The sequence below is a fragment of the Zootermopsis nevadensis genome, unplaced genomic scaffold, assembly GCF_977971745.1.
Source record: "Zootermopsis nevadensis isolate Lab colony 2312 unplaced genomic scaffold, Znev_1.0 Znev_ptg000050l, whole genome shotgun sequence".
NCBI classification, from domain to species: domain Eukaryota; kingdom Metazoa; phylum Arthropoda; class Insecta; order Blattodea; family Termopsidae; genus Zootermopsis; species Zootermopsis nevadensis.
The window spans coordinates 4,216,540-4,235,058 of NW_028259182.1; the positions used below are offsets into that span (position 1 = coordinate 4,216,540).

Genomic DNA, 18,519 nt, shown 5'->3' on the forward strand with positions numbered 1-18,519 from the left:
TAGTGATCAAAATTATACTTATTACCTTGTACAAGATTTGTAGGAATGTACACCACACATTTTTTTTTTGAGATTGGAAGATAACATTCCTGTGCCCTTATACTTGAACTGAAAATCCCAGGACTGGAATATAAGGGCGTCATACCCTCACCTGCAGGGTGGAGCTATGATGCCTGTGTGAGTCATGAGGTGGCGCGCGATGATGGTATACAGCACCAGCAGTATGACGAACGGAACTACGAAGAAGATGACGATGCTCAGGATGAAGAAAAACGCGGTCCAGAAGGTGTCGGCCTGCGTGAAGCACACTGCCACTGTACTACCGTCGAGGTCCAGCTCGTGGTGGTAATCGGCCACTCCCAGGATCGGGCTGAACGGGGAAACAAAAGATTATGACTGACAGGATTGCCACCAAATGCGGAGTGCAAACGTAGGAAAGGTGTTGGAGAAACGTCGAAATTATCTCGTATTAAAGGCGAATATCTTGATTATCCTATCTTGAGGAATGGGATGTGAGGTTAATGTGGCACGCATGTGAGAAATAAGCTATTCATACACGTCGAAGATCTTGACTTAGGTAGTGGGATAATAATAAAATAGATTAAATTATTTGGTTTTTCCCGTCTAATCACAATTGTATTTAAAAATAAGATAATTAAAATATAATTTTATGTTCCAGATCGAATAATCGATTTACATTTTGGAACATTGTTATAACATGTTTCGGTTTCATCGAACCATCTTCAGGTGTAAAATTATATTAATAAGTTTAAAACTCAATTACATTTTCTGTTGTTTATTTATTTAAATTATCTTATTTTTAAATACAATTGTGATTAGACGGAAAAACCAAATAATTTAATATTTGATCCACAATATGACGCAATTTTACTATCTTACTAAAATGGGATCTTATTTAACTGTGTGGACTGGATTAATCTGGCTCAGGATAGGGGTAATAGTGTGCTGTCGCGAACACGGTAATGAACCTTCGGGTACCTTGAAGAGTCGGGTTAATTTCGTGACGAGCTGAGCAACTGTTAGCTTCTGAAGAAGGACTGTGCTCCGTGAATGTTGTTTTGTTTGAGTTCGGAATTGAATGATGGGTGTTACTGTGCCCATGTGTGAAACAGCGGCCACTAACGGGGGCTTTGTCTAACCCGTAACCGCTTTCGAGCAAACGCGGGTCCCCTTGGTGAGTAGTCGGTGACTAACCGCCTGAGCTACGTCACGGTCCAAGTATGGGATTTGTCAAAGGGGCCGTTTAGAAATGAAATCACGTGACTTCACATTAATGTGTGAGTCGGAATTAAAATTTACTTTGCGACAATTTAATTTATTGTAAAGTAATATAAACAAATTGGTGTGTATTGAAAACTGGGATGGAACTTCCAGATTGTCTTTGGGGGGGGGGGTTAACAAAGAACTGAAATGGTTTAAAGTTTAACAAAACGTTAAATTTTTTACATGCATTCATTACTCTAATAATATTTTTACAAAGCTATATTTTATTTTAAACTACAACAATTTATTACGAGTTTACATGAGCACTGATTTTATTTATTATTATTGTAATTATTATTTAATTCTTTTCAGACCTGAACAAGGGAAAAGCTTATAAAACACCGAAATCTGTGATGCCAATTAGTAGCATTACACACTCACATGATCGCAACGTCGGAACCGCTAATTCGATTAATTGCAAGTAATCGAAGTATGTGTGTGGCACATGTTACGCTAATCATCGTCACTTCAATAGGGTGATATTATATCTGCCCATACAGTAATGACAATCACGCTCATAACTAGCAAATTTTGTCACAATTACATTTATAAATACTGACTGTATTTTTTTTTCTCCAAAACTGGAGAGATACCACACTAAAATTACAAGAGCTAACATGAGGGTCAACATTACGAACGGATTCTATATCTCATATTATAATCCATAGATAGATAATGTATCGTAGAGTTTTTAAGCTCGGTATCAACTGCAGATATTTTTTTAGTGTCAAATGATTTAAAAGAATGATCAGCGACCTTGAACTTGAAAGGAATGCAGGGAGGAAGTGGTCGTTGACTATTTTAAAGTATTGTCCCTGGAATTTGCCTCGAGGGTCTGAGGATAGAATGTGGAGGTCAATCTGTGTCTCGCCGAAATTCGTTTTAAAAAAACAACTCAAAATACGAAATTTAGAAGAGCGGAAATTTGGGCCTACTGTGACGTAAAATAAATGTACTCGTTTTACGCCTCATAGAGCTGTGAATGTTGCGGTGTAATGTTAAACAACGGTGGTTACGAAGACCACTCAATAGATGGATTGAAACGAGAAAAGGTTACATGGACTCTGATACTTGACAGACAGGATGATGGTATACTTTTAGTGAGGTAACCAAATTATTGTGTTCTTTCTTTAAAACCCTCTTTTTCTATTCATTCTTCTTATTATTTATCGTTTTATTCTGTGTTTATTTACGTTGGCAAAACTGTCACGAAGTCTGCCGATAGCCGCTAAGGACCACTGTCAACGCATTCAGACAAGTGTTGGTACAGATGTTCAAACACTGCGTTTTTATCACGTGGACTGATAGATAAAAAAATTTAATGGACATTATATCCTCCCTGTGAAATGAATAAACAAGAAAAAATACCAGCAGTTCGTCGTCATCTCTCTTTGTCAGGATAATCTTGTCCCCAGATCGAAAATCTAAGTCGAGGTTTCCCGTATAAGAAACACGAGTACCAAACGACATCATTCGAATTTTTTTTTTTTTATGTTTAAGGTGTATCAGAATTTCCCACTCTGACCGCCATGAGCTACGTTTGTTCGATCCGGGAAACCGGAATTTACAAAAATGATTATAAAAAACGTTATCACAAATAAACACGCAGGTCAGAATTGACAATATATCTGTGGAATAAGTGCAGATTTCTTAATTTCATTCTTTAGTATATTTTGATCGGAAGATTATATTTGTTGAACAGGAGACAGCAAAAATCGTTAAGTACGTAGTCAGCCATGATCTGTAATTTTCATATCGTCCCCGAAAGAATATTCAGGGGATCATTGAGACGTATAATTTTCATGCTTTAAAATATATATAGGCAAAATTATTTTTTGAAGATTTTAAAATAATTACATCAGAATAGTCACAAAACTTCCGGGGGAGGTAAACTGAATTTCTGTCATATTAATGAGGTGAAACTATTTGGACTTTCATGCGGTTACGTGTGACGGTTGTTAGAGTAAGTAATTTTTTCTGAACGGCGAGAGATTCCTTCAGAAGCCTTCAGTGTACATAGATGGGTTAAGCGCAGTCGCCTTTTCTTGATCTCCGTTGGTTTAGTTATTAAATCACAGAAAATATTAATTTAACTACCGTACAGTTTCGACTACTTTTATGAAATAATATTTTCCGTGTTGTGCGTCCGTGAAGAATTCCTTGCGCGTTTTTATTCATGGCAGCCCTCTCCATGAAGTTTTGCCACCTGAAACCTGAAGTGAAATGTTCAGCTGAAATATGTACGTCACGCGAGTGAGTGTTAATTATATTTACGCTCTGAACACGTTCGCCACTTAATCTCTCGTCGCTGAGGATGTGATTGAAGTAAATATGTCTGTCGCGTATGCGCTGAGGCTTGAAATACGAAGGAATTTAACAATTATTTATTTTAATCCGTCTTATCACAATATTTAAAATTTCTTATAATTAAGATAATAAAATATCATTGATGTTCCATATCGATTGATCGATTTCTTATAATTAAGATAATAAAATATCATTGATGTTCCATATCGATTGATCGATCAATCGATATGGAACATCAATGATATTTTATTATCTTAATTATAAGAAATTTTAAATATTGTGATAAGACGGATTAAAATAAATAATTGTTAGAATATTCACAATATGACGCAATTACACTATCTTACGAAGGAATTTGTTTCAAATATATAAAAAATATATCATTTCCCTTTCTTGTTACTATGTCAACCAAGTTTTAGTCTTGATACAGGATTTCTAGTTTCACATTTTCTGTGATGTTGTCTCCGGAAAATGTCGGAAGATCTCCGCAACATATCAACTGTATCACCCACTTATAATCTTAAGAATATCTCGTTTTATGATAATATAAATCATATATATATTTCAAAAGAACTGAGGCAAAATACAAAATTACTTTTCAAGAGTATCGAATTTACTTAAGCCTACGAGTTTCTTTCATCTGCCGAAAGAGAGCAGCGTAGAGCGGATAATAAGATATACGCTAAGAGTTGGACTTGTGTTTACATTACATAAATATTTTGACGAGAGAAAAAATTGTATATTATTAACGTCTCTTCGTCTGTATACAAGTTTTGTCATCCTTCCACATATTTCTCCGTCATTCCGTCCTACTTCCTTTATTCATATAATTGTCTGTTGTCCTTTCTTATCTTTTTTCGTTGTATCTGTTCGAGCCTTTATCAGGGTCACGTTTTCTGTCATTCATTGAACGTGTTCTACCATTTTTCATATACAGGGTGTTAAGAAGACTCACTACAGTAGATACTTATTTTTAAGTCTGCAACGTGAAGAGATTTGCGATGTGTGTTTATGTCTAGGTTGGTAGCGCGGATTTATGAGAGTTTATTTGATATTTACATAACCGTTAAACGCAAAATGGTCTCAGAGAGCAGCAAATGTTTTGTACTGGGTAGTACCTTTTTGAATACACTTCATCTTAAAAACATTTCCTATGAAACGTGAATTTGAATTTCTCCTGTATTTTTCCTTCATGTTCTTGAATATCATAACCAAAAGTCCACCACTAGCTCAGATCTTAATGTATATAAAATTATATAATAATTAATTATAAATGAACAGTGAATTAAGAAGGATATGGCAGGAAGCTGTAGTTAATTTAGGGTGATATCTCGGCGTATTTGTGGATGGACTGAGGACATTCACGAAAACCTTTTCAGAAGGGTGTCTCCGAACCGAGATTCAAACCCAGGACCTTCAGAATACGAGTCCAAAGTGCTGACCACTCAACCGCTGCCCTCGTATTTCGTCTCCTCTGATGCACAGATGCCATTTTTCTTAACTGATTGATGTCTGCATGCAAATTGTATCAAGCTGATAGCGTGTTTGCTGTTCGTGACTCTTAAGGCCGCTCCAATATTCACTGTCATGAAATAATAATAGTTATAAATATCCACCAGCGTCTTGCACGAACTCTACTTAACATTACTGTTCTACGAAGTTTCTTTACATAAAGTTATGTTCAAACAACACGTTAGAGACTTAATTGAAATTTTAACGGGAGAATAAATTTTTAAATAAAATAATTACATATTGTAGTTATTTATTTCATTGTAGTCTTGACATAATTACAGTTACATACACGTAGAAAGATTCCACTTTGCCATTATCATAAGCTTACCAATTGTATCTTTGTCATATTTAAAGAAAACTTTTAGGATCGTACTAACAGTATGTGGAATGAAAAATAAATTATACAATGTTAGGGAACAACAAGTCACTGATATTACTTACCCCAGACTTACGAACTCATAAGATGCATTTTGTACACAAATGACTAGTATATACAATGTTACCGCTTGTCATAGTCCATTTGAAGAACTGATTTAATGTAATCTTGAAGTGAACAGTTTAGGTACTAAGTGGTTACATTAGTGATAAAAAAATATTACATAAAACATTACTTACAAATGAAGTTTTTCTTTAGAGCGTCACTGTACGATGCATATGGCAACATGTAAGGTCCACAGTTTAACACCCAAATTCCGGTTTTAACAATCGCCATATACAGTAATTTTTGATTAATGCCTTGCGTTTTAGTTAAGAATAACTGTTATCAGGTGCAAATGTGCGATGCTAATTTTTATTCAAGACCAGTCCAGTGTCATTGTCACGTTGTCCGGAATTAAAGGAGGATTCATGAATCCTTTGAAACCGAACGTCTTATAAATAAGTCTAGTCTACCAGAATACTAAAGTTTTTTTGATTGCAAATTTTGAATTGTAAATAAAAGATTACGTCATTCATCTTACGAAGACGGCTTTAGTTTCCAGCTATACAAAATAATATTTTATTAATGTCTTATTCACGTAACATAAATCAACCTCAATAGTTTTCTATCTTGCCATGTTGGTTTTATCGATTGCAAATATTTGGTCCGTACCGCGAAGAAAACACCACACTTCACCATTACGAAGATCAACTGGTTAACCCTCTGAAGCCAAAGCTCGTCCAAATAATATTTGAGAATTCAGCCCGTACCGCGAAGAAAACACCACACTTCACCATTACGAAGATCAACTGGTTAACGCTGTTTAATGGAAATAATCGCTCGTTACAGTGAGAATCATAGAGAGAGATCTAAGAACTGTCTATAATCTAAAGTTACCTTATTATGTAGTCTTTACTGGAACGCGAAATGAATATTGTCTTAGTACAGGGTTACTTTGTGTCTGAGTAAGGAATTTTAATGAATGACTTATTTTTAAGACGAAAATACGCACTGCACGAAGGATAAAGTAGGATTTACTTTATTTTTCACAACATATTCTTGTAATATTGCAGCATTTGATTACGAATAACATTTAATACAGTTAATAATTTTTATTTTTTTTAAAATATCCTCTTCATGAGTCACACATTCAGTACCATAAATTTTCTCCAGTGGAAATTCTACAAATGTAAATATATCATATCCCCACGTATTAACGGAATTGTGTCAACAAATTCTACGCCGATTTATCAAAGAAAGCAATAATTATTTTTATAGAGTTTCACGGAAATTTTATTTTCCATTTTTAAAACTCACAGATATTTATAATTAACAACGATGAAGTTACGTGTTTATTTTCACTGATTCTGTTGTCCGATTCCCGAAGCTCATTAAAGTTCATTTCCTACCGAAATAAAACACAGCTTATCTCTATTATAAAGCACTGATTAAGCTCTTGGTTTAAGTAGTCGGCTTGATGCAAATTGTAGCCCTGAAAAAGGTTCAAATAGCCTGGCGTATTGCTCGAATAATGACGGAAACCCACTTTGTATTCAAAATATTTTGATTTGCCTAGAACAAGGCTGCCTTATTCATAATAACCATATTCCACGTTGTTTCTCTGTGTTGCCTGGTAGAAGTTTGCATATGTTTCGGAGGTACTTGCTGGCTCCATCATCAGGGTCTGATCAGCGCATCATCGCCCTGATGATGAACGCAAGAGGTACCTCTGGAACGTCGGTAAACGTCCGCCAGACTACACGACGTAACAGAACAAAAGACAGTCATCTTATGTATCAAATTACTTTGGGTTCAGACACCAAAAACACCTTTTTTTTTAACAAGACGTAGAATTAATGAACCGAAAGCTGTCACACGCGTTTAGAGATTCAATAGTGAGCTTCATTTCACGGTGAAGTGCCGTTTCGTATTTACTCAGCTGTGATAGCAAACGTGGTTCAGCTGGACACCACGTGACCTCAATACACTGGCCTGATCCTACCTTGGCATTTCTTAAAATCCCTGTTAGCCAATAAGACAACCCACGTATCTAGCATCCGACGCGTCGAATGGTCCAGGGATTACGACGCACTGCTAGTCTGCTCTGAGCTCTTTAAAGCTTACTGGTAACTATATGCACCACCTGCTTTAACATTATACAAAGCTGCAGTACGTACTTTATATCTGTAATGTTTCCTTCTAACTGTTGATATTTGTAAGGACTGATTCCTTAAATATCATTTAAGCGAGATAGTTAATTTTTTTGGCTTCAAAGAGACAAAGAGATTCAACCAACTAGTCTGTAAGTCACTGACAATTAAACCTAAATTTACAATTATAAATGTATTGTAATTTAATGTTCGTAATAAATAGTGCGATTTCAAAAATAATTCCCGACTGTTAATATAATTTTATAGGGTAAATAATGTTCACCGCTGGCAGATTTCCTTTCCTGAAGACTTAAACATTACCATTACTAACTTAGGCCACAGATTGGAAGGGTGCAAGTATAATCATTATAAAATAATTAAAAATATATTCTGTAAGCCATCACGAGAAAGGATATCATAATGTTTCTGTGGAACAGATTGTAATGGTGAAGTGTGGTGTTTTCTTAGCGGTACGGACTGAATTTATTAAATATTATGTATACAAGATTAACGACTTCACTTTTACTCTATCCTAACCAGAAGGACGAGTGGGCATTGCCTGGGGACCTTCTAACTATAAGATGATCTTTCGCCGCCCTAGAAATCGGAGCGTCTCGTTTCCCCCCCAATAATTTTCTCTTTAATTCAACTCTTCTGCTATTATTCGTGTATCTCTCTGTGTTTTTTCGGTTTTAAAGGATTAATTAATACATAATCGATACATCGCGTGACGCATCCAATGAAGTTAAATGGGACTGCTTACGTTTATATGCATTAAATTTTTATATATCTTCAGTAGAATAAATAGTCATATTACCACAATATAACCACATGGACACACAAACACACGCCATTCATTTCTCGAAAAGTAAATTCCTTTCGAAAATTCGTTGATGTGTACACTAATTTTAACATTTATAAAATTTGGCACAGAAAACAGCTCACTGAATTGAACGGTGTATCTGAAAGGTTTGTACAGACTTTTTGCAGTTGGTCTACACAGAAAAGAATATTTTATAAAGTTCATTGCACACGGGGTCGAAAACTTTCTTCTTGCAGTTAAGTCTCTGCGAAGTTATCCGTGGAAGAGCTCAGTTGTCAGTTTCTCACAGCAAGGGCCATCGAGGACTGCCCAGTTCTACAAATACACAGATTCACCACATCGCTACAGTTATAACAACTTCGTTTCGTAACTATTTTACCTGATAATTCAAAATGAGGTACAGTCGACGTCATCAATTTTCGCAAAGAAGAATCCTGTGTAATCCAGTTCAGACCCCGTCAGCTGTTCAACTCCAGTGTTTAGGCAGATATGACCATATTCTGGCCTTGTCGTGCGAATGTGACGGCACCTACCGCGAATGACGGATAGGTCGAGAACGCTGCGCGGCCCCCACGCTCACCTAACTTCATTCCCTGCTGATTTATACTTGTGGGGGAAACTTTAAAGCCTTGTTTATTCATCTTTTGTTGACGACGTAGGGATTCCTGAGCGTCAACAGCTGTCACAGGTTTAGCAAAAACCCTGACATCTCTGTGAATGTTTACAGTCACGGAAGACATTTTTAGAGCCTCTTGTAAATGTGCCAGAGAGCTGAGAGTCTGTACAATCCTTTCTTGGATCTTTTACGAAAAGGAAGTTTTTTTTTCGCGGACTCATGTTTTTATGAAGTTACTGATTCTTTTGCTATGTAGAACGCACCTCCAGTATATGTACGAATCTTTCAGATTTTTGTGGATTTTTACAAGTTTGAGATTTAATTATTATTATTATTGTTCTTTGCACAAACCTACAATCGATATGAATGTTGGAAATTGGCAGCGAATGACTAGAAGATATTACAACTCCATGTGCTTGTAATTATCACATGTTAGAAGATAAATCATTGCTATTTAATCTGTAATTAATTCATATTATAGCCAAATTATGAAAAGTTTATTTAGTATATATTAGCTTAAGGATTTATGTAAGATATATGTTTTTTTGTAAAATAAATATTAGATAAGTGTTTTTGTTTTCTCTGGATAATTTCATTCGAACGACTCCTTGTAGTGAAAGGTCACAGTCTGATATTTTAAAAATTTGTATCCGAAATGGTCCGGTATTAAAAAGAATTGCTGTGTTAAAATAGCCATAAAGTATGTTTAAGGAATCGGTGCTTCTGAGATTAATGGAGTTGTATACACAGTGAAACCTTTTCATTAATAATAGAAGTTTTGAAAGATGGAAGGAGACGCGGACATATTAAAAACTTCTGGCAAACAGAGGCGAATAGCAACAAAGGGAAATGTATTATGGACAGTATAAAACAGTACAGTACTTTGATAGACTCTGATAGAATGTGCCCTCGTTTTTTTGTCAGATATTAAGATAAAGACGTAAAACTCACTAATATCGACGCAGATGACCAAGAATTTACAGAACACACTCTAAATACAGAGTTTCAGATGTTTAACACCAATCTGTATGATGCGTAAGATTGTTTATAGTTTCAGAGCATACACGGTTGAAATATAAGCTTGAAAAGATGTTGAACTCTCACGGCCGGGAAGTCGTGATTCCATTTTTTTTGTGGGATTACTGATACGAAACCTCTCCCCCCCCAGGTTCAGCACAAAACACTTGTCGGCACATTCACACGAAGCTTTCCGGACAGGGTCTCATTTCAATACAGTTCATAACATCGTCTTGAATGCAGGAACCATTCCTCTTGAGTATCGACGTCCTTATCATGACGCTCCTCCTGAAAGAGGTAGACCTCAGGCGACGCTCCGACCTGGGAGAGCTGGATTGGGTTGAATCAACGGAATACCTCGACGCGCTACGCCACGAAAACTCAGTACTGCTCCTATGGGTCATCCCGAAACTGTTACATCTCCTGGTGCTCGAATACGCGGATGTCGAAGTCGTCCCTCTCCTCAGAAGAACCGCGTCTCTCCGTCTCAGCCCGCACACACGCATGAATCCGTTTCGAAACTTCGAGGACATCAAATTGTAGAGGATTGGGTTGACGGCAGAGTTGAGATACAGCATGGTTCGACAAAAGTACAGGATGTTGTAGTAACCCTCTACGCCGAGGCTATGAACTTGCTCCGCGGACACAAATATGAACCAGACGGTAAATACCCTGAAGGGAATGAGACAGATAAAGAACGAGAGAACGACGGTGCCCAACATGAGGACCACCTGCTTTCTGGCACGCGTGTTGGTACTTTCCAAATCCTTGACAGCCGATGTGACGGGATCTGCCATTAGGTGGCGTGCCATGGCGGCGTACAGTACGATGAGTACCAGAAGTGGCACGAGAAAGAACAATGAGATGATCATGATAAAGAAGAAGGTGGACCAGAACGTGTTGACTTCCGTGAGACAGGCCGGAACGAGCGAGCCATCCAGGTACTCGCGGAAGGGGTCGTACTGGGCAATCAGCAAGATGGGACTGGCGGTCAAGGAGTATTTGGGGAACGGCATTTTGTGATTTTGAAGATGGAGGAAATTGCGGAAAGGAAGGGGTTTGACGTTCGAGTGAAGTTACGATGGATGCGTCGGTTCCATTCAGGTTCAGCGTCGCGTGGAAAGACGTGCAGGCCAGCGAAGTGCCACGTGGTTGTGCGGTGAAGCAGCCCGGAAAAAAATAAAGAACATAACAGGTATTACATTGTGTCCCATCAACAGTAACCAAGCACAACTCACGAATATATTTTTGGTAGCATAATAACACTAGATATATTTCAACCTAATTCCAAAGGTATGTTAGTGGCTTGTGAAGAATTGGTTTGCCCCAGTCTCGTGCTACGTACGCTCGTGAGTTGATTACTAACGCCTGACGCCATAAGACCACAGCCACGATCATGGTTACAGATCAGTATGTTCTGTTTGTTACAGTGTCCGTCAGCCTCTAGAAGAAAACCCAGTGTTTTCGACTAAACTCCGAAACTTTATTGGAAAGACAGAAAGACAGACAGAGAGGAAATAACAAAGAGTATAAGAGAATTATATAATAAATAAATAAAAATCGACAATCTACCAAGGACAAATTTTTAATAATAATCCACTGATGATATGTGAGTACTCTATTTATTCGCACGTAATATATATTTCACTTCGTTCTGCGATCAGGGTAAATCTTGACAACTCCGATCATTTAGTATAAGGACAGATACAGACAAGTGTCACTAGCAATGACGTTATACCTCATAATGAGCGAAATCAATGCCACACAATGTAACACCATCATCAAATCAACGTGTTTTTATCAAATTTGTGTTGTGTTCAAATTCGAAATTTAAATTTTCCATTACCGTTTATAATCATTGTATATAAACTATTTCTGTCTGTGTTTAGATAAAACGCAAAAATTTACATAATTATTTTCTTTTTGGGGTAAAATTATTAAAACGAACTGTATTTTTCATGGCTTCTCTTGAAAGTTTGGTAGTATACTCAGTCGGTAAAGAATTCCCAACTTTTATAGTACCAGATGCCTCAGAGCTATTGCTATTAAACATACTCTTAAAGTTTATTTTTATTACGTGAACTAATCCTGTTTTTTTTTAATTTGGCAGGTAAGAGTGAAGAAACAGTGAAAAGGCATGTTCCGATTTTGACTGTAGACAGAGACTTCTGAAACACAGCGTTAATGTTTGCTAGTATAAAATTGCAGCGCCACACATAAATTAGTGACAGAACTGTGAACCTCTTTGTTCTCTGTCTTCTCTCGGTGCGAACTGAACACTCTAAAGGAAAGCATACATCATAAATTATTACCAGAAATTCCTGTTTTATGTTCTAAACAACTCATTGAACATAAATTTATAATGTAATGTTTCTGCAGTACAAAACAGCGGAAGGACATCTGGCGGGCAGGAATTATAATAATGTAGGCCACACGATAAAAATAAGATGCTTATGAAGTATTCTTGTACTTTACAACGTGTCTAAACTGGTTTATGATAAATAGAATAAAGCTAAATGCAAAAATATTTAGGAGAGAAACCATTGCACAAATGTCAATATTTTCACCGTGGTCTCGGCAGCCTGCCAAATACGTCATAAAACAGGATTACTTCAAATTTGTTTCGGGAAGCAACAGCGTTCACGACCAGATGGATGTACAAAAATGTGATAGACACTAATTTCCATGTTTTCTTTCGTGGAAATTCGTAAAGGAAACGCATAGGGGGAGAGGGGAAAATTGCCATATGTCTCGCGCCACCAGAACGCACGTCCGCGTCGAAAAGAGTGTAACGGATTTCGAGCAAATGTGGTATTTGCGAAATCTACAGTGAATGTCGTGAGGTAAATTTATATTTCTATCTGCATTGGCTCACTTTAAATGAAGTTCAAGTTTAGCCTCGAATTTGTAAGAAATCTCTATATTAGACAAGGATATCAAAACATTTATTTCTTTTATATATAATTAAGAAAAGCAACTTTATGCATCTCGTCGACGACATTCATGTCAGGGTGATTAAGTCGAGAAGAATGAGATGGGCTGGGAATGTAGCGCGCATGGATGGGACAAGAGGTGTGCACTGGGTACTGGTTGGGAAGCCTGAGGGGAAGAGACCGCTGGGGAGACCTAGACGTAGATGGGAGGATAATCTCAGGCGGGATCTGTGGGAGATAGGAGTTGAAGGAGACTGGATTTTGTTGGCCCAGGACAGGGTCCGGTGGAGGGCTTTGGTTAATTCGGTGATGAACCTCCGAGTTCGTTAAGCCATCTGGTTGGTTGGGTCCACTATTTGGGAAGCCTGAGGGGAAGAGACCTCTGGGGAGACCTAGACGTAGATGGGAGGATAATCTCAGGCGGGATCTATGGGAGATAGGAGTTGAAGGAGACTGGATTTTGTTGGCCCAGGACAGAGTCCGGTGGAGGGCTTTGGTTAATTCGGTGATGAACCTTCGGGTTCGGTAAGCCATCTAGTTAGTTAGTTAGTTAGTTATTCGACGATATTCGCACTGCATTACCAATTTATAGGAACTTTATTCGATATAAACAGATGTTCTTGAATGAGTTGCGATTTAAACCGACTGAAATGTAGGTTTACAATGTTGGTTAAACATCCTGGTACTATTAACAGTTCTAGCCAATTGACAGTTGCTGCTCTCAAATTAACCACACATAAGCAAAGAATTTAAAAAGAAACAGGCGGTCCTGGGTCAGAGACGGACAAGCTGCAGCCTGAGATGTTAAACAAATTTTAATTTAAATTTTGAGGAAGGCAAATGGAGAGGTTTGCAGTCTCTGGTACAATATATCAGCGTCCACTGACTGAAAAAAATCACAATTATATAATCATGTTTATTAATCTACTGAACCGGTTAGAAGGCCGGACTTTCGCTAGCAAAGTAAATAGTTATTGTGGCTACAAAATGATATATACTCTTCAAAGAGCTTTGTAGTGCAAATGATTCCAAAGTTACCAGGCTATGAATATTTTAAAAATTTGGGATTCTTTGTCACTGTTCCGCGTGTGACACAGTATCATAATATGAATACGAATGGGCTCGGATACGCCATGAGTAGAAAGAAGTTCATTCATCCTCCAATAGGGGCACTGCGCGCTTGGCGTGGCAGGTCTAGTCATTAAGTCTATTGTTATTTTTACAATTATTATTATTACAAGTATTATTGCTAATGTTGTCTGCAGGGACTTGGACATATTCGAGACGAAAATTGTCACACTTCTTCACATTCTATAATAGTACAATTTACTTAATTGATTTAATTTTTTTTTTTTTTTTTTTTACAATTTTGCTAATATATTTAGTTGGAATTTTCTTGTATATTAAAGTCCTCCGTATTAATGTATTTTATATTCTGCTTGTTTTAATTTCTATGTTTTTATTGTGTTCGTGTGCTCATCTATTGTGCTGTATCTGTAATTGGCCTTCTGGATGTTGATATAGCTCACTAATAATAAAGAATTTTATTGAATTATTAATATGAACTCCGTTGTACAGTTGGGTACTTTTAAAATTGATCCTCAGCTACTTAAAAAAAGTATGAGCTTTATTGGACTCATTACGTCTTCCGGATATCAGGAGATTCAGAGGCAAGAAGTCATGGTTGCATTTCTAGACGGAGACTTGTAGACTGAGATAACTTGAGATTACTGCAAAGAATTTAACTTTCCTTGGATGTTTTTTATCGCAGAGAATCAAGCAGAGTGTACTGTTCGCGACTGTAATCTTGAGACTAGCAATTCTCAAGATTACAGTCGCGAACAGTAACTGAGTCCATTATGCGAGAGTTCTCGTTGAAAGTTTGTGAATCCAGTTAAAAAATTTCGCTGCTTTTATGGAGCCCGAATGTTCATTTCTTTTATTTGTAATATCCAGCTTAGTGGACGTTAATTTGTAGCAGTTCAACATTACATAACATTCTTAATCATGTCTCTATAACGAGGTTTTCACTCGAGGTATTCCAATACAAATTTTTTATACTGTTTCTTGTTTCCTTCTTGCGTTATTATTCCTTTGTGACAATGAGACTGTATAGTGCAACGTGGTAAAGACAACGGCCCGCGAGCAGTCTGGTATAAGTTTTAGAGGTTCTTGCTGCCTCCATCATCAGGGCGATAAACTTATGGAGTGATTGACAGAAATCACGAACAATCTGGTTTGTGGTGATCAGAGAATTATCGTGCCGAATAAAAGTAGTGGTAACAACTTTACCGCGATATTTGGCGTTGCGGGTTGGGTGGGGGATCCAACTTTGATTGAACAAAACATGGCGGTCCCAAAATCCCAAAAGAACTTCTTGTGGACTGAACACCTCATTTTTCCGCGCATTTACAAGACAAATTACACAGAAAAAAAAAACAGTAAATTGTGCTGTATTCTATCTGATAAAATATGAAACAAAAAGTCAAGGTCATTGCAATGGGAAAGCTTTGCTCCAAGCTCCCTAGCAAATTATGATTTTTTATTTCACAAACGTTGCCTCTTTTTGTTTTAGAGTGTTGCATATACTGTTTCATATCAACTTTTATCTATTGGGTGTTTTTATATTCCGACTTAACACTTTCGACATGAAATGTGCACATAAATGTGTCGTGTCGCACAGACCTCATGGCAGCCAACGTATTAAACGATCGCTTGCTGGGTCTTTCTCTGTTGTGGCTGCGTTGGTATTGTGGGTTGTGTGATGGGTGGGGGGGGGGGTGCGTAGGACCCATTGAAAACTGGAAATGCAGTAGATAATTTTGACCTATGCAAATTCTACTGGACACTGCGTGAATACAAGTTTTAAATAATGTAACACATTTCGACTTCTTTAAATTGCACAGAATAACTCTCTCTTGGGTCAAATGGTTTTTGAATCTATAGACAGCAAAAGTACTGACCTATTAGTTCTGTTTATCTGTAAAAATCTGATAAATTCTTGACGTATTACGATGGAATTAACATCGGTGATCATCAATAGTTTCTGTCACAAACGTCCTTAACCATTCCGAATGAATATTGAATAGCAAATTCGTATGAAGTTGTCAAAAGAGATACGCTCTCTCTCTCTCTCTCTCTCTCTCTCTCTCTCTCCCCCCATTACTTTTTTTTTTGTCCGAAGAGGAATCGTGGCCTATGCATCTGTCACTGAGTAACTGTCTTTAAAGAGGCATAGTTACTCTGGCTGATAAATTTTCAGTGGTAATTTCAGTTTAATTAAAAATTCTGTTTTCGAATTAACTCTTCGACAGCGTTTGTTTTGAGGCTCCTTAAATTTATCAGATGCATGAATTTTTAGCAGACTACTGAAGGATTTTTCCTCAACCGTTCCCCCACGCCATGTCAATTCGGAAACAAGTCGCCATTACTCTCGTGTATTAGATATATCCCGGGTTCGTATCTCGCCTTTGCACACCCACACATACCATGTTTTTTGTATTGAGTGTTTGTTTCAATCTGACTTTGCCTTTTAGATGATTACTCTTATTTAATTCTAAAAGTTTAATTTATTTCTATATATCACGCTGGCCTTGTAATCCTGGGGTCTCGGGTTCGATTCCCGGCGGTGCCCGAATTTATAACTTGTGTTGGGCAAGACCGTGGTCTAGGCAACACGGAGTTTTCCTCCGTGGCATCCCAACAATTACTCCATTCACACACAGAAGAAGGCAATGGCAAACCACTTCTGGATCATCTGCCAAGAACGTATATGAACAGGTCCCAGTCCGAGAAGAGAAAAGGATGGAAGGATCCTGTTCATATGGACCTGTCGTCAGACAGAACACTAAATAATAATAATAATATCATGATTTATATAATCACAAATTTTCGGCCATTGCATCCTATTCATCTTCGTATTTTCAGACTTCCAAGAAATCGTACAGATTCTCAATTAGAAATATCAGTCAGTTTGTAATATTCAGGAAACATCTCTGTTTATTCCAAGAATTGAATCACACACAGAAATAAACTCGTCGAATCGGGGTTGTTATTTCCTTTTGAAGCAGGTGGGAGGATGAAACAATTACGCTTCAAGGAGTTTAAGACCGAAATGAAGTTCACTGGCTGCAAGACAATTGGAGCTGCATGTAGGTTTATGAGATAATAGGCGGTTTATTACAATGTCCGCTTCCTTCGGTCGGATAAACAAATCTTTACGTACACTACGGATATAAACTAGGCCCCTTTCTGCTTATACTCTAGGAATTGTGACGATTTGATCTAGCTGCAATGATCTATAGATCTGTGTGATGACAGATGTTAACAGATAAATTCTGCGAGATTTATTAATGTGCCATCAATCATCATTGTTCACGACACTAGCCTTATTACTGACCATTTTCTCTTTACGCATCGCACTGATGATGGAGGCAGTAAGCACCTCCGAAACGTCGGTTAACGTCTACCAGACTACAGGGTACAACGTCTGAGAAGACATCTTCATACTCACCTCTGTGAGAACCTGATATCTCGCCACTAAGCCCTGCTCTTTATTAAACGTAGGGGCCAACTTGAGAATCGAAATGTTAATGATTAGTAGTATCACTAAAAATATTTTCATTCGAGCTCTATCCTGCAGGTCTATTAGAAAACTAACTCTCGCTTACCCTTAGATAAAAGTCTGTGAGAGCAAACTCATCCAAGTTTCCTGCGCAATGTCAAATATACGGTCTCCATAAAATAGCTGGGCTATACTGCATAATCAAATCAACCGTGTGCGGAGACGACCATGCTGTATTTTCCTAACACACAAAATTGAGGCCAGTGTCCTACACCAATGCACGTTTAATAACGTGGCTATGGAAACGAGGTTTCAGCGGACTGTCATCCGTATATCATCCACTCAGAGCATAAAATATGTTACGCATTTTAAAAATAACTACGACATGTCTGCAGATTTGCAACATGTTGATAGATTCATCTTGTAGTGAAAGAAACATGATCCCCTGTTTTATGGTGATTATGTTAATTAATTGGAGGATAATACTATTAAAATGAAAACAGACAAACATCATTAGAAATTGCTAACAATATCCATGCAGATTGTTTGTTTGTCGTCAGTCTTTCGACTGGTTTGATGCGGTCCTCCAATTTCGCTTATCTCGCGCCAATCTCTTCATTTCCACATCCTCAAAAATCTCCGTCACATATTCCAATCTTTGTCTCCCCCTAGAATTCCTCCCTTCCATTACCAAATTAACCAATCCCGGGTGCCTCAGAATGTGTCCCACCATCCTATCTCTTCTTCTCGTAAGATTTTTCCTTCGCCTATCCTGTCTAAGACCAGCTGATTTCGTAATTTATCAGTCCACTTAATTTTCAACATCCGAAAAAAATTCGAATTGTATGTCTTTTAGGTTAGGGAACGACAGTGAAATATCGGAAATTATATCGGA

General features: G+C 37.5%; 2 protein-coding genes across 3 annotated transcripts in view; one reads left to right on the forward strand and one right to left on the reverse strand.

The window, feature by feature from the left end:
* The window catches only part of LOC110828163 (BTB/POZ domain-containing protein 2), a 312,552-nt gene that overhangs the window by 80,273 nt on the left and 213,760 nt on the right, over positions 1-18,519 (forward strand). The gene's annotated exons all lie outside the window — the stretch shown is intronic.
* Positions 1-18,519, reverse strand: part of LOC110828179 (growth hormone secretagogue receptor type 1) — a 123,644-nt gene that overhangs the window by 3,767 nt on the left and 101,358 nt on the right. Inside the window, exon 3 of one of the 2 annotated variants that reach the window (XM_087360897.1) lies at positions 152-370. In XM_087360897.1, the coding sequence (XP_087217023.1) occupies positions 152-370 (219 nt within the window). Of the gene's footprint in view, positions 1-151; positions 371-5,336; positions 11,112-18,519 lie in introns of those variants that run through there. The other variant, XM_087360898.1, reaches the window with a different exon arrangement.